Source organism: Tenebrio molitor, chromosome 9 (assembly GCF_963966145.1).
Source record: "Tenebrio molitor chromosome 9, icTenMoli1.1, whole genome shotgun sequence".
Taxonomy (NCBI): domain Eukaryota; kingdom Metazoa; phylum Arthropoda; class Insecta; order Coleoptera; family Tenebrionidae; genus Tenebrio; species Tenebrio molitor.
Window position 1 is genome coordinate 4,990,871 of NC_091054.1, and position 22,857 is coordinate 5,013,727.

At 40.6% G+C, this 22,857-nt stretch overlaps 5 protein-coding genes across 9 annotated transcripts; 2 read left to right on the top strand and 3 right to left on the bottom strand.

Annotated features, from left to right (window-relative positions):
- Positions 1-520: 520 nt before the first annotated feature.
- Positions 521-2,421, bottom strand: SC35 (SR family splicing factor SC35). 5 transcript variants are annotated; one of them, XM_069059161.1, is made up of 5 exons: positions 2,051-2,421; positions 1,911-2,000; positions 1,590-1,803; positions 1,483-1,538; positions 521-1,009 (listed from the first exon to the last, which is right to left on the bottom strand). In XM_069059161.1, the coding sequence occupies exons 1-3, from the start codon at positions 2,230-2,232 to the stop codon at positions 1,590-1,592; spliced, it is 486 nt and encodes a 161-aa protein (XP_068915262.1). In that variant the 5' UTR covers positions 2,233-2,421; the 3' UTR covers positions 521-1,009; positions 1,483-1,538. The 5 variants fall into 5 exon arrangements, with proteins under 5 accessions (XP_068915262.1, XP_068915261.1, XP_068915259.1 ...); XM_069059160.1 differs by having other exon boundaries at positions 1,863-2,000; positions 2,051-2,408; XM_069059158.1 differs by having other exon boundaries at positions 521-1,006; positions 1,590-1,815; positions 1,863-2,000; positions 2,051-2,391.
- A 294-nt stretch (positions 2,422-2,715) lies between these two features.
- Positions 2,716-5,294, bottom strand: ChLD3 (Chitin and LDLR binding deacetylase 3). The gene is made up of 5 exons (XM_069059149.1): positions 5,158-5,294; positions 4,261-4,482; positions 3,738-4,206; positions 3,165-3,687; positions 2,716-3,107 (listed from the first exon to the last, which is right to left on the bottom strand). The coding sequence occupies exons 1-5, from the start codon at positions 5,228-5,230 to the stop codon at positions 2,832-2,834; spliced, it is 1,563 nt and encodes a 520-aa protein (XP_068915250.1). The 5' UTR covers positions 5,231-5,294; the 3' UTR covers positions 2,716-2,831.
- Positions 5,295-5,674: 380 nt separating this feature from the next.
- On the top strand, positions 5,675-6,467 carry LOC138139005 (mitochondrial coenzyme A diphosphatase NUDT8). The gene has a single exon (XM_069059154.1). It carries the CDS (start codon positions 5,675-5,677, stop codon positions 6,389-6,391), a length of 717 nt encoding a protein of 238 aa, XP_068915255.1. The 3' UTR covers positions 6,392-6,467.
- Positions 6,468-6,501: 34 nt separating this feature from the next.
- On the bottom strand, positions 6,502-22,794 carry Clic (chloride intracellular channel protein 5). Its single transcript, XM_069059153.1, has 3 exons — positions 22,610-22,794; positions 7,430-7,696; positions 6,502-7,373 (listed from the first exon to the last, which is right to left on the bottom strand). The coding sequence occupies exons 1-3, from the start codon at positions 22,679-22,681 to the stop codon at positions 6,930-6,932; spliced, it is 783 nt and encodes a 260-aa protein (XP_068915254.1). The 5' UTR covers positions 22,682-22,794; the 3' UTR covers positions 6,502-6,929.
- On the top strand, positions 18,122-21,826 carry LOC138138999 (uncharacterized). Its single transcript, XM_069059147.1, has one exon. The coding sequence runs from the start codon at positions 18,853-18,855 to the stop codon at positions 21,337-21,339; it is 2,487 nt and encodes an 828-aa protein (XP_068915248.1). The 5' UTR covers positions 18,122-18,852; the 3' UTR covers positions 21,340-21,826.
- Positions 22,795-22,857: the final 63 nt, after the last annotated feature.

Sequence of the window (22,857 nt, forward strand, 5' to 3'; positions counted from 1 at the left end):
AATTTTATGACAAATTAAAAAAACAAGAGGTACACAGTGCCCTCCATTTTGAACGGTCGGTTTATAGTTTTCATATGGTCACTTCAAGACATGTTGACAAAAAATTGTTATCCAAACACTTTCCCAAAAAGTTCGACATTCGTGGCGAGTTGTAAACAAAACAATGTATCAAAAATGATAATTTTTATCAGCTCCAAAAATAGATTTATTACAGTAACCGCCTTTTACGTCAATTTGTACAGGATCCATTTTTTATCCTCTTACGCATAACACTGTTAACTGTTTCCCTCTTGAGGCAATTTCAACGTCAATAAAATTTTTGAGAGGTCAAAAACTGAGTCATGAGGACAACAATCGTCATAATGAAACTTATTTGAATCTCTACGTTTCGTGGCCAGTTACAGAATGGTCAACGTAATTTGTAGGAACATGATGCGAATCTACGTTGTTAGCTGCGACAACCCTTGAAAGTTACAAATACGAGACGGCACGAACAGAGGATGTTGAATGAAACAAATGCTTGCAATCACACCTTTATTACTAGTTAATAGTCCTGTAAATAGAGATTTTAAAGTACAACCCCAATTTAAAGTGATGTTGACCCTACTTACTCTTGAGTTGAAATCGTTTAAATACCGTCCCAACCCGCGATTTTAGACGTGACATAAAGTAGATTGGAGTGAATGTAATTGTAAGAAAGTGGGGGCTGCCTGTAGATTGCCTATTACTTACCGTGAGGTACCTCAATGACCCCTAACCCGCCTTAAAAATCGCATAGTTGATAGACGCAAGTAAAGAACGGCAGCCCCTGGGTAGACTGTGAACGGTGGAAGACACTGGACAGCCCCACCGAGCAACGAGGGCCTGGCTAGGGTCCAGTTCGTTCGAGACACTGCCACCCCTTGCTCACGACCGACTGGTACACTGCCACCACCGCTCTTTCTCTCGATCGCTCGTTTCAACAGCTACACAGCATTTTTTCGACTGCTACACAGCACCACTCCGCCTGCTGTTCACATAAAACACGTTAGTCATTGCATGAAGACTGGGTGTTCGTCTTGGACGGCCCCTTGCCGCCTTCTCAACCCTGACCGACACCGAGCAGGATGCGGTGATCCCGATCGGTGCCTTACAACACTGACTTATAATCGAGTTAATAAAGCGGCTGGAAGCGTATCGTGACGTAATTTTCTACAAGTAAAACAAGCCATGACTGGTTTCATAAGTAAATTTATAGGGGAAATCGATTACAAACAACTAAAACTTAATCTAAAAATCAAACTGTACATGTTAACGAACCATGAAAGAAAAAAATGCAAAAACAAAACTAAAACTAACATTCAAACGATGGAATCGAATCGAAAAACTGCTTTCATTCAAAATCATTACACAATAGTTCCTCAAAAATAGTCAAATAATCAAATAATAATTTTCAGTGCTAAGGTCTGAGGTGATTTTTGTTTAAATATTTAGGGTAAATACCTTTCAGAGAGCAATGCCTGTAACAGCTTTCGCGTCACTCTGCTACAGCTCTGCACCTGTCGACAAACGCAAAAATTAACTCGACCCGACGGAATCGCTCTACCTACCTAAGACCTAGATCTAGAACGCGATTTGCTGTTGGATTTCGATTTGGACCTCTTCCCTTCGGACTTGGAAGCCGACCTGGACCGTCCCCGCGAACTCTTGCTGTCGGACCTGGACCGCGAGCCGCTGCCCGAGCGGTTGTTCCTGGACCGTGACCTGCTCCTCCTGCCGCGCGATCTGGAACGTGAACGCGAGTACCTCGAGCGAGAACGCGATCTGGAACGTGACCTTAATTGCAGGTTAGAAACATTAATGAACGCCGCCACGCAAATTACCTTCGTCTGCCGCGGTACCTGCGGTGTGGCGACGTCGGGCGACCGTACCTGGCCATCTGCACCCGCAGCTCCCTGCCGTCGAGCATCCGTCCGTCCATGGCGTCGAGGGCGTCTTCGGCGTCCCTCTTGTCGTAGAATCTGCAACGGCTCAATTTTTATCTGCGGAAAGTCGACGCGGAAGAGCGCACCTGACGAAGGCGAAGCCGCGGCTCTCGCGAGTGAAGCGGTCTCTGGGTATGTAAATGTCGCCGACATCTCCACATCTTTCGAAGACCCTTCTCAGGTCCTCGGGGGTTGTTCGATATGTCAGATTATCGACTTTTAACGAAACCATACCGTCAATGCGCGGAGGCGGACGTCCGTAACTCATTTTTAATTAAACTAATTCAAAATTAGCACAATTCGTTACAAATAACTCAAAAATGCTGCACACCACACACTCGCTATCGTAAAAACAATATGGCGCCGCACAGTTGCCAAACTTATCCTCCAATTTGGAACGTTCGGAAAGGTTTGCTCTTCAAATAATATTTCGAACGAATTTAAAACGCAGTAGAACACGTCCTGGTGTGGGCTTATCCACTCAATTTCCCTAAGCCCGTACTAATTTTATTTATTTAACTAATCTAATCTGACCGAGCGCAATTGGCAACGTCGCAAAACCGGCCTACCCAGCTTTCTCAAAATTGTTGATGAATTGTGGGTTGCCTAGATCAAGTAAACAACATGGAACATTATTTTGTTGTTGTTAAAAAGAAAAAAAAAGTTCGCTCAACTGGGAGTCACTTTTGGCAGTCTCGTGACAGAGACATTTTAAATTTGGGGTGCATGGGGTCGTCCATCAAAAAAAAAATCGTTAGAAAAATGTATTGATAAAAAATTAAACAAAATAAATAGTACGTGGAGACTTATGGCTATATTATTGAGACTTATTACACTAAGACATTAAAAGTCAGTCCTTTTCTTGGGTTATTTGAGCCCAAACTCGTTCCTTATCCAAGGATAGTGTTTTGGGCACTGGAAACAAGTATACAAATACCTCTCTTGTTGAAAGATCTTGGAGTAAAGTTTGCACACGTTTGGCACGCTACAAGCGATCTCGTTTTGCGCGAAAAGTTTGTCGCAGTTCCACGGTTTGAAGGAATTTAGTCGACTGATGGGAGTAGGGTTCTTCATCCAGCTTATGGCTTGCCAATTGGTCACGAACCACACATCTGGTTGTTGCAATACTTCGGCAACAAAATCCTGAAACGGCGAAATATTAACAAAACCCAATTCAGTCGTCAATGTTTCGACTGGAACCTGAAAAGCGTCCAAGTACTCTTGCTTTTTGAACCAGGCGGAGTGAAAGTAGAGTCCAAACGGGGCCCGATTGGTCATGTAATGTCTTTTGAAATTATGAATCAACATTCTGTAGACATCGTCGCCTGAAAGATCGGTGGGGCAGGAATCCACCATGGCGCAAGAGTAATCGTTGACTTCCAGCTGGTTCATAACCATTTCCCACACCCCCGGATACGACCTGGAGGGACAATTCTGCTTAGTACTGGTGCACGAATGCGGGATTTTGTGGTCAAGAGTGTACGGCCAGAGTGGCGGATTCGAAAACGGCGCCACAACAGAACTGTCGTACACAAATCCGAACTCCTTCATCATCAAAAACTGCCGATTCCAACCCACTTGAAGGAACGGCACTCTCATTCCGCGAATGTCTTTCATGCGGACCCTCGCGAACTTGTGCAGGATGTTAGCTTGACCCACCATCTCGTCGAACCAATCCTCAACAGTGGCGTTGAGCGACCACCACTCTTCTGGGGCTCGATGCCTGAAAACGCAATCGTGAGGCAAAGAAAATCAGGATGGGTTGTCACGTACGTTACAGAGTGGACAGCGACTTCGTGGCCCTCGTTCCACAGTTTCTGCGTCTGGTGGTAGTTGTTGAACTGGTGGCTCACGAAGAATGTCGCTTTGATCGAGCAACCGTTCGGATTCTTCCAGTTGTTGAACAAAACCTTGTCGTAGAGTTCCCAGTTCTCGTAGTTGATGGCATCGTCGAATGTCAAAACGATCATCTGAGGGGTCTGCGAGGGCTCCAAGTTCCCCGGTATTTGGGCCCCATTCGGAGAGCAGAAACAGTGGGGTAGCGCGCATGTTGAGGGGTCGCACGGAGGAGCGGCGTTGGGGTCGCGACCGGGGTTGCAGTGCCCTTCGTCGCTACCATCGGGGCAGTCGAGAGAACCGTCGCAGAAATAATCGTGGGGGAGGCAAGTTCCGTCCCCGCATCCTAGTTGGTCATTGGAGGGACACTTTGCTTTGTTCGGTAAAGGTTTGGGGGTGGTAGCTTCTAGAATTTGCGGATTTTAGTGACTCGAGGAGGTTTGGTAATGGATGCTGGTACCTGATGTGATGTCGCAATTATCCACGTTTAATTTGAAATCACAAATTTGTCTGTTTATGTCAAACAAGAGGCCTCCGGAGCAGCGAAAATCAAAAACTTCGCCTTCCAAGCAAAGAAAATATTTGGCACATTCGCTCGATGTCCACACTTTGTGCGGGGGGCGATCAGGATCGCGGTAAAAACGACCGTTTTCCAAACATTTTACTTGATGGCTCTTCGCAACTGAAAATATGATAGAAAGTTTTTTAATATCGGTTCTTTAATGAGTAGAGAAATTCGTACGAAATACTGCGCATTAAAAGGTGGAACAGATTTAACGTAGAAAGCAACTGTAATAAATAGTGTACATAATTTGGAAGTTATCACTCGTCTTTTTTGTGGTAACAGTGAAGTAATACGGGGCAGGGGTGTTATGTAATGGAATTTAATAGCGGTCAAAAATTCGTTATTATTTAAGATCAATTAGAAAAATATGCAAATCAGATATGGTTTCAAATCGTCAATCATCCTAGAGAGTGTAGGTGCGAAAAAAATTCAAACTGAGTGCAGAAGCCATTAACATTCACTTTTACCGGGTCGAATTTCATTTCGTTTTCGTTGCATTTATAATGGCAATAAAGACATTGTAGAAATAATAAATGATGGGTTTGGCCGAGTGAAATCCAGCCTTGGCATTGCATGACGCTTGATGGACGTTTCCATACATGCGAAGAAAAAACTGTAACTGCCTGACCCGGATGGATGTCCCACAAACCCACAAAGTGTCACGACAAAGATGCAGTGATCGATAAGAGTGATAAAACAATTGTAAATGGAAATTTCAAGAATTGGTAAAAAGATGTGACCTGCATTACCGGTAAAATGGTAAATTGGCGGTAAATTTAAATCGGTACGTACCAGCACACCCAGCTAGTAGATACAAAACGGGAATAAGGATAATAAGATGTGTGAGCTGCTTTCGGAAGGCCATCACTACACTGTAAACCGAGACTGCAGGAAAGCACGTGTGTGTCTTCCCTGCGACTCTGCGACTTTCTCAGCATTATGGTAATAACAAGACGATGACATGACGGCATGTGTGGGGAAACGTGCCGATACAACGCATGTTTTTATATTAATTTCACTTTGTCTCGGGTGCACTTTCAGTCGGAACGGCCATCCTTAATGACCACTTGCGTAATCGGTTCGAATTTGCCGCCAAATCAGTAATCATTAAGGTAATTACAATTCCTGCAGTCGAGATAACCCCGCAATTATCTGCGACGTAACAGCGGAAATTGGGTCAATTAATTCGAAATATTGGGCAAAATGCCGGTGTGAAATTGAATTACCGCGAGCTGTCAAGTGTCAAATCGCCGAGCGGCTGTTACCAAAATTCTTGTGATGTAACCGGAAGCGAGCAAACAATTCCGGGATGTTCTCCATGACGAAAATCCCGCTCAAAAACCAACTAGTTCAAAGGTGTTACAGTGCATTCGCCGCCGAGACCATCTTCGACGAGGAAAACATAAGGAAAACCGTGGCCAAATTCGCCAAGTTGCAGTCGGCAAAGCAGCACGCGAACGCACCGACGAAAAACGCGGCGGTGCTGGTACCGCTGTGCGTCGTCGACGGTCGAGTGTCGCTGCTGTACACTCTGCGCGCGGCAAATTTGAAGAGCCACCGGGGCCAGGTGAGCTTCCCGGGCGGGATGGAGGACTCCGCCGACAAGAATCCGGAGCAGACCGCCTTGCGGGAGACGCAAGAAGAGCTGGGGATCGCCCAGGACCGAATAGAGATATGGGGGAAGGGCAACGTGATCGTGAGTCGAGGGGTCGCGAGCGTTCTCCCGGTGATCGGGGCTCTCAAAATCAGGAACATTTCCAGGGACCTGCGGGTCAATCCGGGGGAGGTGAAGGAAGTGTTTACGGTGCCGCTGGAGGTGTTGTGTGATCCGAGTCACATCAGACACACGCAGTTTCGAACCAACTATTCCTTGCCGGTGTTCACGGGGGGGAAACGGAGGATCTGGGGGCTGACGGCGATCATCACGCACCTCTTCCTGAAGGCTCTGATGCCTAGAAACATTTACGACCACACCGTCAAGTTCGTCCCACCTCTGAGAAGTTCTCTGCCTTACCGACTGTTGTAACACGTGCATTTGTGTTTATTTATTGTGACCAGTTAAAAAACAGTGTTTTGCACCCTGCAATAAAGAATTTGACTAGGGGGGTAGTTTCATTTGCGAATAAAAAAGGAGTGTACGTTGACAGTTACCTTTATTACGTAAAAATACATTGTAACATAATTATGATTTTATTTATTACTTATCCTAGGTTGATACAAATGATAAACAAAACTAACATTTTTAAGTAACTTTATAAAACTTAGAAGAAAATGCACATTAAAAATTACGATTTTCAAGTCCAGCTCAAAAATTTAGCAAAAAATTCCTCAACAATACTGGTCAACAAGAAAAAGCTCTAGTATCAAAACTCAACACGATTTTAGCAAAATTTCGGTGGATATCATACGATGTAAGTTTATAATGTAAAAGCGAAGTAGAGGAACTTAAGAAGGTACTGACACCTACTCTGACGCGACCGACATTTTGTACAAGATCGCCATCTGGTGTCGACGTACCTTGTCCAGTTCCCCTACTCTGGGTTATATAAAAGATTGTCCGGTGATTATGTCTCCGCGACTATGGGAATGGAAGTGGTGAATATCGGCGTCTCCAGTTCTATCCTAGCCGTTGTCCTCAGCCCCAGCTGGTTCTTGATGTGGCTGATGATGTCTTGATCGGCGGGACAACTTTGTCGGAACGCCTCCAGCTCGTACATGTTGGCCATGTACGTCCAGAGCGCCGCGAACCGCGTCGGTATCTCGAATTTGCGGAAGGCTTTGGCGCCGATGCGGATGTGCTGGAGTCTCGGCATCAGCTCGCAGTCGAAGCAGGACATCGTGTCGCCGGTGAGGAAGCGGGTCCCTCTCTTCGCCATGAAATCGTTGATCCTCTCCAGGTGGGAGAAGAGCGGCTGGCTGGCCTCCTTCGAGTCGGTCGATTCGAACTTCGTTACGTACATTTTGAACTTGGTGTACAGATTTTCGATGAGGGTGGCCACTTCTTTGTCCTGAAACAATCGACGATCACCCACCGATACCTATCTCGACAGTTTACGGCGCCAACCTGGACGAACAAGTTGTGACCTCCCGGTACGCTCTTCATGATGTGTCTTTCGATCTTTTCGTTTTCCAAAATCGCCATTCCTCTGTCGATCAGGATCGGGGGCGGCGTGGCTTCGAAATTCGTGCGGAAGTCCGGTGGAGGTTTCTGCATGTCCACTGTGGTCACCTTGAGGCTGATAGTCTTCAGTTCGGCCAGGAGGTACAGTTCCATGAAGTATTCCTGGCAGAAGAGGCACGCTCCTTTTCGGCGGCCATCTATCGTTGACGCCTGAAATCAAACCCGTTTTTCACTCGTTTCCTTTTGTTCTTGCCTTTGGAAATTAAAATTGCTCAAAAGACTTTTTCTCGAATGCCATTTCGCTCCTCGATGATAAACATAATTGCAACTAAACACGAATCTTGATGTTGGTATTCAAGAGATTAAACGAGAAACACAAACAGCAACGTTTGTGATGCGAATAGCAATTTGCTCAGAGTAAATACGGTTCCTCCAACTGTTCTTTTGGCAGTGGTTAGACTGGCTTAAGCCACACTACTTGTCCGAATTAGCATGAAATTTGTTTAGTTAATTCCGGTTGTTAAAATATATTATTCGACCAAATCCGAGTAACGCTAAAATACATATTTTGTATAAAAAAAAAATCATTATTTTGTAATTTGCGATAAGAGTAAGGTTTGTAATAATAACAATGATTCGATCCAGTAAACAAATAAATTCGTTTGGTGCTTAAAAAACCCAGCTTATGTCACAATATATTATAAATAATTTCCACAATTAGGTTTCACTCAAGTTAATAATTTATCAAATTACATTTTATTGCAACACAATGTCGGTTATAAATTCTGAAGATACTTTCATGCATTATAGACATATTAAACAATAAAAATACATTGCTTTTGTAAATAACTTTGATAAGATAAAAAAAAGAACGTTACAGTAACCCGGTTTACATATTACGTGATCAAAATCAAGACTGAAAAAATAATGAAATTTCAATTCTTCTTGGGACTGCGATCTAGACTTTCTTTTAAATTTAAACTCGAGCTTTACTACACATTGGACCGTGCCTACGGAACAGTAGCACGGTCAAATGTTAGTAACGGGGACTCATTCGCATAGGATCCGTTCTCAAATTAAAATCATTTTTGATTTTGCTGAAACTGTTGAAACACTTCAAATCTTTATTTTCACGATCGGTAGTTTCAACAAACTGTCATTGATAAAAATAGAGCACACAATAAAAGATCCCTATCGCAAATTGGAGGTTAAATTTGAGAACAGTGACAGCTACAAGGTTTCATGTGCTACAGCACTCTTGATTAGATTTTTTATTTATACACCGGATCATCAAACATAATTTAGATTTTATTGATTATTGTTATTTGTTATTTTCATCCTTTGTAAATTGTGCAATGTGGTTGAAAGATGTGGACGATTTCACAGCCAAAAAAAAATTATCTTGTTTTTACACAATTCGTTTTTACTTGTGTCTGATGTAAAGTCTAATGTTTTTTCGATATCTCTACTCGAATAAAGTGCACGTGCATGATGCACTCATCCCAAATTACAAGATAACATTCTCCTAAGCATGATTTTAAAAAATAGCATTGTACTCAAACAATTCATCAGATTGTTCTCTTGATACCTAACAGGTAAAAACTATTTTGAAAATATCTTTCCAACTTGGTATTTTAATTCATAACACTAATACAGGGCCATTATAAATGATTGTCCCATCGCAGTTGGCGTTGGAAACCCACACAAATTTGGGACGTGCCGCTAGCTTTGCAACGTTAGACAAACTAGTAGACAAATGTACACTACCGTCAGCAGCGCTTCCTATCGGCGATGCTAGTCTCACTCATGTTATAAAGCTTGCGGCACATTCAATACGTCACCAACGCCTACTGCGATGAGACAATCATTTATAATGACCTCGTATTTATCGAGCCGTAATGCAGGAGATGCAATTTTTGGACGGTAAACGGATTTATGCAACACCTGTATAATAGCCAAACACTCAAGTTCGTAAATGTAGAATGTATTATTCTTCCGCATTAAGATTACATCCAGGAACACTATTCTTCAAAGATTTTTTTATATCACAATCTCGTATTTAACGGTACAAACTCATTGTCAATTTTACTACGTACGAGTTTAGAGCATTTAGAACTGAGAATTGCTAATATGTATTGCTAAACACGAAGGTTTATTGTTCTACCTCTCTGTTCCTTGAAACCTTACGAAACTTCAGTAAAACACAAACAAATTCTTATCGAGTTATCTTAGTCTTTTACATCGTTTCAGGTTTACCGTTCAGCTCAACAATGTCTCACTTGAAGATTATTTAACGATTCGTGATAACAGAAACTGACCTCTCAGTCACGTGATCCAACTCATTTCCTAAATGCAACCAACTAGTAAACGAGTGAATAATAACTGCACACTGGCACTACCACGTATGCATAAATGCAGCACAAGAAAACAAAATAAACGTGTTTTTATTCTTATTATACAAATACTAATCGCAATAATTATTAACCGTGTGATTATAGTAAGTAAATTGTTGTTTAAATGCACCATTACAAGCAGTCTTCGTGGTACAGCTACACTTAATGATAATTGATAATAATCTTCCAAATTATATTTGTGCTCACAGTTTTCTCTTGCAATTTTAATTAATTCTACGCCTGATGCATGCAAGTCTTGCACTAGTTTCTTATTAATAAACGATAATCTACACTCCTGAAAAACCTGAAAAAAATTGAAAATCTGGGTGACCCACTTGTCAACTTATTTTTCTTTTTCTTTTAATTCGTATAATTACATTCTACATTCATTACACATTCGTCCGTAATTAGGAATAATTGCCGGCGACTGATAATGACGAAAAATCACACGTTAAAAACTACCATTGTAACCCATTAAAATTAATGGTCGAGTGTCGATAACTCGTCCCCGACTCTTTCAAAAACCATTATCCCGATTATTTATTATTCATTATTGTGCGACATTATTTTCACTTTCCGTTTTATTTTTATTTTACAAAGACTTTTATGGTGTTGTGGTGATTAGGACTTTCATTGTATTTTTAACCAATCATTGAACATGACTTTCCACTTTTAACGGGTTCTGCGGTAAGAACGGAACATATCTTATTGCGACGCGTTTTCCATTTTTGTCCACGTTACGTACACTTCGGAGTTGTTCATTCGAAATTTCCAAATCCGCTCCCTGCTTTTCACCATTTTCTGCGAAAACCCCATCTCGTACAGCATACTTGGCTCACATCTACAACGTCGACGGCATGTATTTCGCAGATGTTACTGACGTCATCTTTTTTCTTTTCATACAGATAAGATTTTTTATCAATTTTTTTCCACTCGGTCCTGTCACCTCTACGAAATTCCGTCATCGATCGATATCAGAACGAAATCTTATCGTCGGGAATAAAAATACTTCAAGGAAATATTTGCGATTGTTTGCGTTTTTTGTTCGAGGCCCTAGTGCCAAAAAAGCAAGGTTTTTTACAAAACTTGTCAAGTTCAACTAGATCTCGCGTATTCAAATGACACCTCAACAGATATTTGTTTGGCAAATACTCATTTTAAATATTTTGCAGAGAATATATAACGTATGTTCAAAAAATTTGTGGTCAAGTGAATTGATACTTTCATTTTTTTTCTATTAACGCATGGCGTAGCTTCATCAACTGTCAAACAATAGACGTCAAAGGTCATATTTATTCAGCAAACAATTATTTGTTTTGTAAAAAGCAGTTCTTTTAGAGCTAACCAACACGAATTTTCTTGTTGTTTTAGTGTATTTTTACTTTAATTGAATTATTCAGTTTATATTAATATGATAATCGAAGTGAAGTAATGTATTTGAAAGAAACGTCAAAGCATACAAGGTAAAAATAGATCTGTGTTTGAAAACAAGAAAGAAAACCACGCCCTACTTGACTATCATTTTTTTAACGCTCGTTACCCAATAAATAGAAGCTAAAAATACTTAAATTAAGTAAATTATCAACTGAAATGAAACAGCCAAACGTTGGTTTTTTAAATTCTTTAATTACTGGTTGGGTCAAAGACATTTTCAATTAATTACAGAATTATTCTAATTGTTTAAAAAATATTTCAAAGCATACTATTTACATTTTTCACTATTATTACATACTAGTAAGTGTGATTTTTTTAAATACCAAATTAATGGACAGCTAAAGGACCCCAAAAGTCCCAAGGCAGCACACTGACAGATCTGACGTACGTTTAATTTGACAGTTCAAGTTGTATGAATTAATGTACGAATTACTTTCGCTTCTCGTGACTAACTCAGCTCCCGATCACCTTTTAAATTACAACAAACAACTCCGTCACAATTTCAAAAATAGATTGAAAGCTGAATTAAAAAATAATCTGAAAAACGAAATTTTCCGAAACGCATCTCGTTCAAGGAAGCTTGAAAGTTTGGACGAAGATGAGAAACGGAAAAGCGAATTTCCAACATTGACTCTTATCGTCGGCAAACAAGCCGGCAGCAGGTATTTTTTCCTGAAATAATTAGCAAAGCAAACAAGGTCGCTGCGTCCGCGTCGTCATTCATCCAATATTTATTATCGGCAAACTGAAATGAAGAATTTTTTTACGAGTTTGCATGGCAAACCGTTAGCAGTTCGACGGGGAGGTGGGAAAAAACGCACACCGACAAACTAGATCGCGTTTCGCATTCCGTTAAGGTTGGTAAACCTGCACGGCGGAGGGGAAGCACCGTCGTCGCGACACCCGACTGGGTCATATTCTCAAATCCGCCGTTAGATAACCGACGACAACAACAAAAACAATTACCCGCGCTCCGGCCATATAACCCTAAAAACATAACGCGTTTTTAATTGGCGGCCATCACCAGATTAGGCGTAATTGATGGTGTGTCACAACGGTCGCGATCGATCAAATTCTGTTGACGAATTAGGTTTTATTGGCGTGGAAAATCGCAATAAATTCATTATCTCGGTCGAAGTTTCGCGCACGATAAGATAAAACGGAAAAGGAAATGACTGGTCCCGGATTTTTTCGCAACGTGAAAGTTTTCGATCCATTTAAGGGAAACGACTGCCAGGGAAACACTTTCGATTATTTTTAAACGCTAAATATAAGACGGTTACGTAACGTTTAGGACGCGACTTGCGTCACCGCTGAGACAACATTACTCATCCTTAGAAGCAAGATTATTTTTTCATTCCTACCGCAACTTCCTCCGCAGCAATAACAAAAAATATTTATCACGCGAGACAATCGCTGCAACATTTGAAATTCAAATTGGCGAAGCGCCCTCTGGTGCAGTTCCGTTGACACGCTTCCGAGTGTCAAATGTCACTTCTTTCGTGCCGGTTCTGGCACAGATAGAGTCGTTTCTGTTTATCAGATGTGTACGTCGGCTGATAAAAATCGTTTGATTCTAGAGAAAAAAAAGTTGTTGCCAACGATTTATTGTTGCGTGCTGAGCCCATTCAAGTAAACGACAAGAGAACGAAAGATTTGAAATGTTGCATTGTGACGTGTCAATGGCGGTACATTTTTTTGGCACTATTAAATCCGTGGGTTGTACGTGATTCAGGTCGTCGTGTGATTACTACAATGACAGTAACACAACGTAAAGGAATGTGAACACGTTTTTTTATCTATTGTTTAAATAAATAGATAAATATTACAAAAACTTTGTTCTAACAATGAAGGAGCTGTCATCCTGTATTTTTATATTTAAGTGATCTAAACAATTTCGTGAAACTTTGTTGGGGAATTATATTGAACAAACACTTCAGGTTTTATGGCAATTGGGATCACATATTAAGGTCGCGCGAATTATACGATTAATTTATTATTGTTGTTCCTTCATTTTCATAATGCGCAAATTTTAATATAACGTGGAACACGTTTTAACCACACTTCTCGTAACTGACTCCTGACAATGTGTACCACACTTTTTTTCACATAAGGAGAATTTTAATTTGCGTATGCATCTCAGTAGATTCTTACAACTTGCAAATTTGGCGTCCAAGAGAAAGAGTTCATGCTGAGTTTAATCCCAATCAATTTTTTTTTAATTCAAATAAACAATCCTGTTTGATCTCTGTGGAAAATTTTTGAAAAGAATTCCGATAACTACAGTTTCTCTTTCAGATAAGAGATTTTATAATGACACTAATTGAACGAGATATGACGAGGCCTCGGATGAGGTCGTCAATTTTTAGATTTAATAATGTTGTTAAGATATCTTTCATAACAGACAGTGTAAAAACAAAAATCTAGGAAAAAACAGAAACCTATTATTAACACAATGAAAAAAAATCTTTCTAGTAGTATTTTAAATCAACTGCAATTAAATGGAATTTAAATGCAACTTTAAAACCTTTTAACAGTGAGAAGCAATGAATAAATATGTATTTCAATTAAGAAAATTATTGCTGCATTAGAAAAACTCAAAGGTTCTGTTAATGATAATGTAATTGTGTCAGAAATGACTAGTTTACTGGAGCAACTTAAAGCATTGCCATTTACAACATCTATAATTGCTCGGTATTATGATGTCCTTAGGGGAAAGAATAAATTAATCAAAATGAATTATGTAGGATTATTAATAAAACCACAAATTGAATTAAACAACCAATGGGACAAAAAAGATATCGTGCGTTCAAATGAAATCCTGGGCTGGGGAGGCGTTGGAAACCGTCAATTGTGCTTTTTTACAGCGTAAATTAATTGGAGGATGTTGACAGCTAACCTAAAATTTAGAGCCATAAAATCTTTCTTTTTTTTCTTTCTTTGCAATGTTTTACATGCAAATAGAATAACTTAACAATTCCTATTCTCGAAGCAAATATCTAAGGGCACGCTTTGATGAAAACAAACATGTTCAATTATGTCCCGATTAAACATAAACAAATGTCATTCGTGTCAAACGGCGAGAAATTCAAACTTTACACTGTTCTAAACGGTTTAATTTTTCCAACGCCTACTCAGCCCAGGATTTCATTTGAACGCCCGATATAACAATATTAACAACTAAGATTAGAGTATTAACTCAGAATCGATACAGAATTTAATGAAAAAAAGCAGAATGTATAACAAAGAATGAAGCTTTTGACAAAACTTGTGAAGCTGAACCAAGTCTCAATACAAATTGAAAAGATCATATGATGTAAAGCGGCCCTTACGTATTCATAACCCCACTTTCTGTTATTACAAGACTTTTGACGCTGACTGTCTTGCATGAAAACGCGCTTCCTCATTTCGTGCAATCTTGGAACAGGGATATTATCTGCACTTTATTGAAATAGGGTGGCAGCATGTTTGCAACTATTTGAGCGAAGCATTGACAATGACAAATTTTTGGACATATGTAATGACAATAAAGCATGGACTACATCATTTTTTTTTAATTGACATGAAGGTGACGGCCAAAATTCTGTGGCCGCGACTGTATTTACGTTGACAGCTTTTTATCTCCTAATCATCAATTTTTTTTTAAATAACAACCCCCATTTTTTAAATTATTCAGCTCATATTATTAAAGTAATAACCGAAGGGAATGTTTGCTGGAACCCTTAAATCTTACAAGCTAAAACGAAAAAGAAAATCACGGGCTACTTGACCACGACTTTTTTGAACGCTCGTTATCCAATAAATGGAAATTAAATACTCAAAATAAATTTTCTACTGAAATGAAACAGCCAAACGTTGGGTTTTTATTCTTTAATTCCTGGTTGGGTCAGACATTTTCAATTACATATGTAATTACAGAATTATTCTAACTGTTTAAAAAATACATATTTCAAAGCATTCTATTTACGTTTTTCACTATTATTAGGTACTAATAAATAAGTGTGATTTTTTTTTTATACCAAATAATGGACAGGTAAGGCCCCAAAAGTCCCAAGGCTCCGTTAAAAGGCCGAACACTGACAGAACTGACATGCCTGTAATTTGACAGTTGAAGTTGTATGAATTAATGTACGAGTTACTTTCGCTTCTCGTGACTGAATCAGTTCCGGATCACCTTTTAAATTACAACAAAAGACTCCGTCACAATCTCAAAAATAGATTGAAAGCTCAATTTAGAAATAATCTTAAAAATAAAATTATCCGAAACGCATCTCGTTCGACGACTAAACTGTTCATTACACTCTTTCATCTCCCGCGTTTAAAAAACTGATTAAACTTCTAGTTTAAATCCTAATTGAAACTTCAAAGCTTGAACGAAGATTTACTAATCGCGTTCGAGTCTTAATTGGTTCTTTAAACTGTTTTAAAATTCCTCTTTCAAAACAAACACGTAAATGCATTTTTAAATATAGCAAACACCTCTACAAAAAAAAAACATCGCTTGTTGAAGCATTCACACTGCCAATTTTACCGTCCCAAAATAAAACAAAAACCGAAACCTCTTCGGCTGTTACGTGCTTGACCTTTCGTTTCGATAATTTTTCACGCAAACTTCCTGAACGTAACAATTTTTTTAGATAAAAAATATTTAAATCATTTCGCCTGACACTTAAAAATATATTAGATCTGAAGCGGCTTTCACATTTAGTAAATCGATTCCTGCGGAATTCCTCCAATAAAAGGTCAAAACATTTTACATCACCAATTCTGCCTGAGCAAAAATCCAAAACAAAAAACTTCGCTGCATTTAAACTCCTCTACTCTGTATAAATGTTTTATTGCCTAATTATACCTACATTGTAAAACTGACATAAAACAAATAGTCAAAGTTTTCTTGTCTTTTATGAAGAATTTCAGAAAGATTTTCCCGCCAAAGCGGTCGACCATTCTTATGACGACGTTCATTAAGTTGTAAGAAAAGCTGTTGAATTATTTAGAGAAAACGGATGTGTTAAAAGAAAAACTCCAATCACGTTCATTCAGAGGTTTAATATCATTACACAGAAATAATAAGTTAAGACATACGTTTTATTGTTCATAGCTGAGGTACTTTGACAACTTCTTTTTTATTGCCCTACATTACCCTACAAAATTTGACATTATACAGTCTCAAGACCTTATACATTCCCACCACTCTCCTCAATTATTGTTATTGTTGCAATGTTTGTTTTTCTATGACACTACAACTTCACCTTTCAACGAAAAAAAAACCTTGTCGCAATCTCCGACGCTTTTTGCATTAGCAAATGTGTCCATGTTATCAGCACCTAGTCGATATTGTCGTAGACAAACAGTATTGCTTCAAAGGCAAGTTTTCCGGCAAGAATAGAGTTGGTGCAATTTTTATAATCGTGACATCTTATCGTATTTATTACAACAACGCGACGCAAGACGACTGACAATGAAAACCGGGGCATTCTTATTTTTCCTTTTGACGAGAAGAGAAACGCAACACCTGCCAAGACGACACCTGCAGGGGTTGCGTCAGATTCTCGACCGGAACGCAATTTGTCCAACGAAAACCCTCACCGCACACAAATCATCCCAACGGATAATAATCTTGTCCGTCGTGGCAAAACATGAGTCTCGTGCCCAAGACAAAAACGTCAAGACTGAATTGGTTACTAAACTAACAGTAACGCGTTTTTCAGGAAGAAGGAAAGCTCGCTTCTACCATACACACGTATAATCAGTTGCAGTTCAATTGATTCAGTTCTGACAGCCTCTCGACGTTCGTTCCAATTGATCGGTGTGCTTCAACACCACGTCCACAATGACATATTGTAGAGAGAAATGCTGTTGAAATTTGTGTACATTGTGATACGCAGTTCTCCGAATGCAAAAAACACAGATGGGTCGTACGCGATTCGATTGTTCGCAGAACGCAGAGTCCTTGCTCTTGACAAGACCCCACGAGCTGAAACGGAAATCGTCTTCGAGTGAAAATCCAACACACCGATGGGAATAATCGAACGCGTTTGCGTTCGCCACCGACTCTCGCGACAAGGATAGTTTTTACGTGTTCTCGAAACCGCTGGATGTCACAACACTTTCCTCAATTACCGTCCTGGATTTCTAAAATTATTTATTAAAAAATCGACGAGTTCAGAGTCAGGAGGAATTGCGTTCGTACCGACAGAAAAGAAAGTCCAAATCTGGTTGTTGATTTTTTTCGTTTTGCATAACAGCTCGTCTGCGTTAAAAATTCACGGAAAAAGTGGTCCTTCGAGATGACATAACACGGTCCCAATTAACACGCAGAAAATTAGCGGAGACAGTAACAATTTGTGCAAACAAATTTCCAGATCCCGGACGCTTTCGACAACCTTGGACGGCGATTTTCCACGAGATGGAACACCTCCGTACGGCTTTGGAGGTCAAGGTTGATAAATTGTTTACGCCTCTGACCCTCCAGAAGAGTGTTCGGTGGAATTGAAGTAATAACGATCAGTTTAATTTAGATAACAGGATTAGGTGATAACGATATTATCATCGGCTGTTGCAAAAACAGTCTAAATTTAGGGTTCACGATTTGGTTTCATTGCTCAAGACCGTTTCGACTCCCACGCGTTTTTCGTTTTGGCTTCGAGTGGTTTTTGCCTATCTCGTGGAATAAACCGGCGACCCAAACACTACTCAATTCGAATAATGAACTGTACATCTTTTACAAGGCAAAGTAGGCTTTCGTGTCAGAGATCATGGCCGTTGCATTATTCAACGAGCCTATCCATGCAAGATGTGCCATCGTGTTACAATATTTTTTAGAATTAAGAAAAAAATAACACAGCTGCATGACCCCGGCGTTTGACCCCGAATTAGCTACCCCGCTTTTTTTTTCTGTATGTGTCGTTCTGCTTCATTTACACCACGTTGAGAGTGTAAAGGAACCGAACTTTATTTTATGCTAGTTGGTAGATTATGAATTATTGTCCAGATGTTGCGGACTTTGGTGCATTCTTAGGATTAGGTAACTGCAGCTGTCTTAATTAGTTTTTTTGCATGAGATCGACCCCAACGAAGGGTCTCAAGTTTTGTAATGGCCCGCCTATAAAGGGGGAGATTTTTGTGTATGAAAAACAGTTCAGAATTAAAGTTTGTTAAGGAAACAAGTCTTTGATTGCATTTTCTCCGATACGCCTTACACTTTATTTGAAGTTTGAGTTTCACTGGATCCTGACAGAGAAGTGAAGAGCTCAATATTAATTTATCAGAAGTGGGATAAACTATTTTTCTTTAATAATTTATCAGAAGTGGGATAAACTATTTTTCTTTAATAATTTATCAGAAGTGGGATGTTACCTGTGATACGTCCGCGAATTAAGTGTACCTAGTACGGAAACAAGTTAAAAGTGAATTACTGAAGTTTCGATTGTGGGTTTCGCGATTTCTCCGGGACTCTGAAGTGTATTGCGGGAAGTGAGTACGGGTACGTGGGTAATATCGTATCGTCGTATTCTGAGGGTGAAGCCTAGTAACGGGATGTCTAGGTCGGGTTCACCAAGTGCCGGTGAGTACACTGAAGAGGAGGTCGAAAACGCCAGATTATTGTTGGAACTGAAGAAGAAGCAGGCGGAGGACAACACAGAGAGAATGCAATCTTCGGCGCATGCAACAGAACAACAGTTGATGTCTGTGGATGCGGTGGTGGAGCTAATTAGGAGATTGGTTCCATCAGGGGCGTCACCTGCAGGGTATGCAAGTGATACGATGACGACGGGTGAACCGACACCTGGAAATTTTTGTGTAATGCCAGATCTGACGCAAGGGTTGAAGGCGTTCAGTGGCAGAGGAGGGTATTTCGAAGCAAGGAACTGGCTTCGGGATATAAAGGCGATGGGTAGAAGACAATTTTGGAACGAAAATATTATTTTGGAGATGGCGCGACAACATCTCCAAGGCAGCGCTCTAAATTGGTATCGTTACCATCAAGAGGAAATTCGAACTTGGAGTGAGTTCGAAGAGAAATTTCGGGAAAAGTATGAAGATACGCGAACATTGACGGAACGAGTTCATGAGATGGAAGCTCGTGTACAAGGGAAAGATGAAAGTGCGGAGGACTATTTCTATACGAAAATGCGATTGTGTCGGGAGTTAAAATTGGAGTTCCAGGAAAGTAAAAAGCTAGTGTTGATGGGACTTAAGTCACGAGAAGCGGCTAGGACAATTTTGCTTGCGCGACACTATGACGAGACAAGTCTATTAAAGGACATTTTAGACAGTGAACAATTTTATAAAGGACAGTTATCGGGTTTACGCGAGAATCGGACGGAGTGTGCGAGAGGTAAGGACGTACTTTGCTTTAAGTGCCAGAAAAGAGGGCACATTTCAAAAAACTGTACGGCAAAAATTGGAGAAGCGTCAGACTCGACAGGGAAAGTACCCGTTTCCTTCAGCAAAAAACAGTCTGCACCGACAGCGACGTCACAAGTGATGTGCTTTAAGTGCAATGAGATGGGACACTATGCGAGCCGATGCGAGAAGAGAGAAAGAACAACAGAAAATGCGGCAAGACAAAATGTAAACGTGGCAACGGAAAACAACATTCTGTTCAATGATTCAAATCTCAAGTTTTTCAAAGATGCGAAGATCAATGGAAAACAACTGAGAAGTTATGTAGACTTGGGAAGTCAGGTGTGTGCTCTGCGTGATGATTTTATTGCTCAGTTGCGTTTGAATTGTAACTGGGCAAATACCAAACAAATCATGGGATATGGTGGTGCAATCACTGCAACCTTGGGAGACGCAGATGTGGATTTGGAAATAGATGGTGTTGTCGCCAAGGTGAAGCTGCAGATAGTGCCCAAGGAAAGCCAGGAAGTGCCCTTGTTGGTGGGACATCCGTTCACCGAGCAAGGACATATCCAAGTAATCAAAACCGCGAATGAACTTCTAATTCGTGAAGTACCTGTGACAGAAAATATATCGACTTCAGAAGTGGCTCTCTGGGCGAGAGATATGTCGGTGATACCGAATAACTTCTTGGGACACGTCGTCGTAAAAACTGATGTGCGCGAACGTGAACTCTGCGTCGAAGGTGGTTTACGCGAAATCGGGGGTGTTGTTCCGCGATGTGTGGTAACCACGGACAAGGAGGGTGAAGCAGATTTGCCCGTATTAAGTATTAGTGGTAGGGACGTTACCGTCAAAAAGAACGATAATAAGACAACAGGTGAACCGTATCGCGAAGATGTTTGCCGAGTTGAATTAAAAGACAATCCGATTGAGGTATCTGAAGTCAGGACCGAACCAAGTGATGACGAATTTCTCGAGCTACAAGAATTGGGGTGTATCAACGTCTTCGAGATGGATCTCCATCTGACAGATAACCAGCCAGTTTTCAGCGAACGCGAGGAGGTACAGGAACCGACGAAACCGGATATCAACAAGGAAATGGACTCACCGTTTGCAAGTGTTGTGCGAAAGAAAAGTGACGAATTTCAGGTGTGTGCGGATTACAGTGATTTCAGCAGGAAAAGTGATAATCAGCTGGATCGGTTGCGAGTGTTGTGCGACGCCGGTGTCAATTTGGCGTTTCAGAAACACAACTCTGGACACTACCTCATAAGTGGAGCTGTCACCGTGTTGCTGCTGGCAGTAATTTGGGTGATGGTACTGTTCTTACTGCTCTGTGTGAAGAGCGAGACCTGCATTTTTCGCTGTGGGTCAATAATTGTTACATGGCTCAAAGGGTGGAAGAAGCGTCTGTTGTACGCAAACATGGAGAAACGGAAAGATTGTCTCCCTCACCGCGATATTGACAGTTTCGAAAGTCGTAAGTTAGTACCAAAGTATCTAGGGCCAGGCCCATACGAAATTGTGAAGTTCATTGGTAATGATAGATATATGATACAAGACATTGAAGGTGAACAACAAAGTAACCGTCTTTGCAAAGGCATTATAGCAGTAGATAGGTTAAAATTGTTACCTGTTAAAAAAAGGGTTAATATTTGTAGACGTACTTTGTAGTTGCGAATTTTGTAGTAGGTGTTTAGGTTACAATAGAAATGTACGGTAGGTTAGTTTTATGTTTTGATTAATGACCATCTGGAGAACGTCCTCGAGGACGAGGACTATGTCAGGAAAGGCCGAATTGTTACAATATTTTTTAGAATTAAGAAAAAAATAACACAGCTGCATGACCCCGGCGTTTGACCCCGAATTAGCTACCCCGCTTTTTTTTTCTGTATGTGTCGTTCTGCTTCATTTACACCACGTTGAGAGTGTAAAGGAACCGAACTTTATTTTATGCTAGTTGGTAGATTATGAATTATTGTCCAGATGTTGCGGACTTTGGTGCATTCTTAGGATTAGGTAACTGCAGCTGTCTTAATTAGTTTTTTTGCATGAGATCGACCCCAACGAAGGGTCTCAAGTTTTGTAATGGCCCGCCTATAAAGGGGGAGATTTTTGTGTATGAAAAACAGTTCAGAATTAAAGTTTGTTAAGGAAACAAGTCTTTGATTGCATTTTCTCCGATACGCCTTACACTTTATTTGAAGTTTGAGTTTCACTGGATCCTGACAGAGAAGTGAAGAGCTCAATATTAATTTATCAGAAGTGGGATAAACTATTTTTCTTTAATAATTTATCAGAAGTGGGATAAACTATTTTTCTTTAATAATCGTTGCACCGAAAACACAAATAAAATGATTTCATAACGGATTCCCACAGCCTTGCGGCCGACAATTAAAACCGATGAGTCGATAAGAAGAGTGTCGGGAGTTTCCTGAGGGTGCGCCTCGAGGTACGCTCCTGGGGGCTGGACTGTCGAGACTTGCGGCAGTCGTAAAGGGCGACTGACGTTCGCAATCTCACAATTAGAAAGTTCTATTGTCTTCTCCGCTGAAATACCAAATTCGTTGCCGGCTGTGTATTAAAAATCTCGTAAACTTGATGCAAGTGAGTCATGTTGGTAAAGTGGAAGGCCGTGACATGCTTGTATCTACGGTTTTATGCGGGCAAGTCGCCGATTCACAAAGGTCACCACATGCCATCTGAAACCGTGTCAAAATTGAAAAGTGAAAAATTTCAAAAAACCCGCCATTCCGATCAAGGCCGCCTTGGACTGTCCGTTTTTCGGCGCTGTCTTTTCGGGTGTCACAACCGAGTTGTTGTCGCAACCGGCGGTTCTACGTGCGATTTGCTAAAGAAAGTTAACAAGAAGTAACTTTCCAACATGTAGGTGGCAAAATTTAGGCACGCCCCATATCAGTGTCCGGTAGAGTTGGATACTTACGCGAATGATGAGCTCGATTTCGGTGACGTCTCCGTTATCGGAGTGTCCGTTTTCGGCTACTTCATCAGACATGTCTGTTGGCGAAAAACCGGAAGAAACTACGCGAAAGGCACTGACTGGGATTATCTCTCTACACTCAACCGTACACTTCTGACTTTACTGATCTTGTGACTCAGTTGGAAAATTGACAGATGTTAGTGCGGACGCGGACGCTCCCTGCTTTACCGGCACTGAAACAACAACGCTAG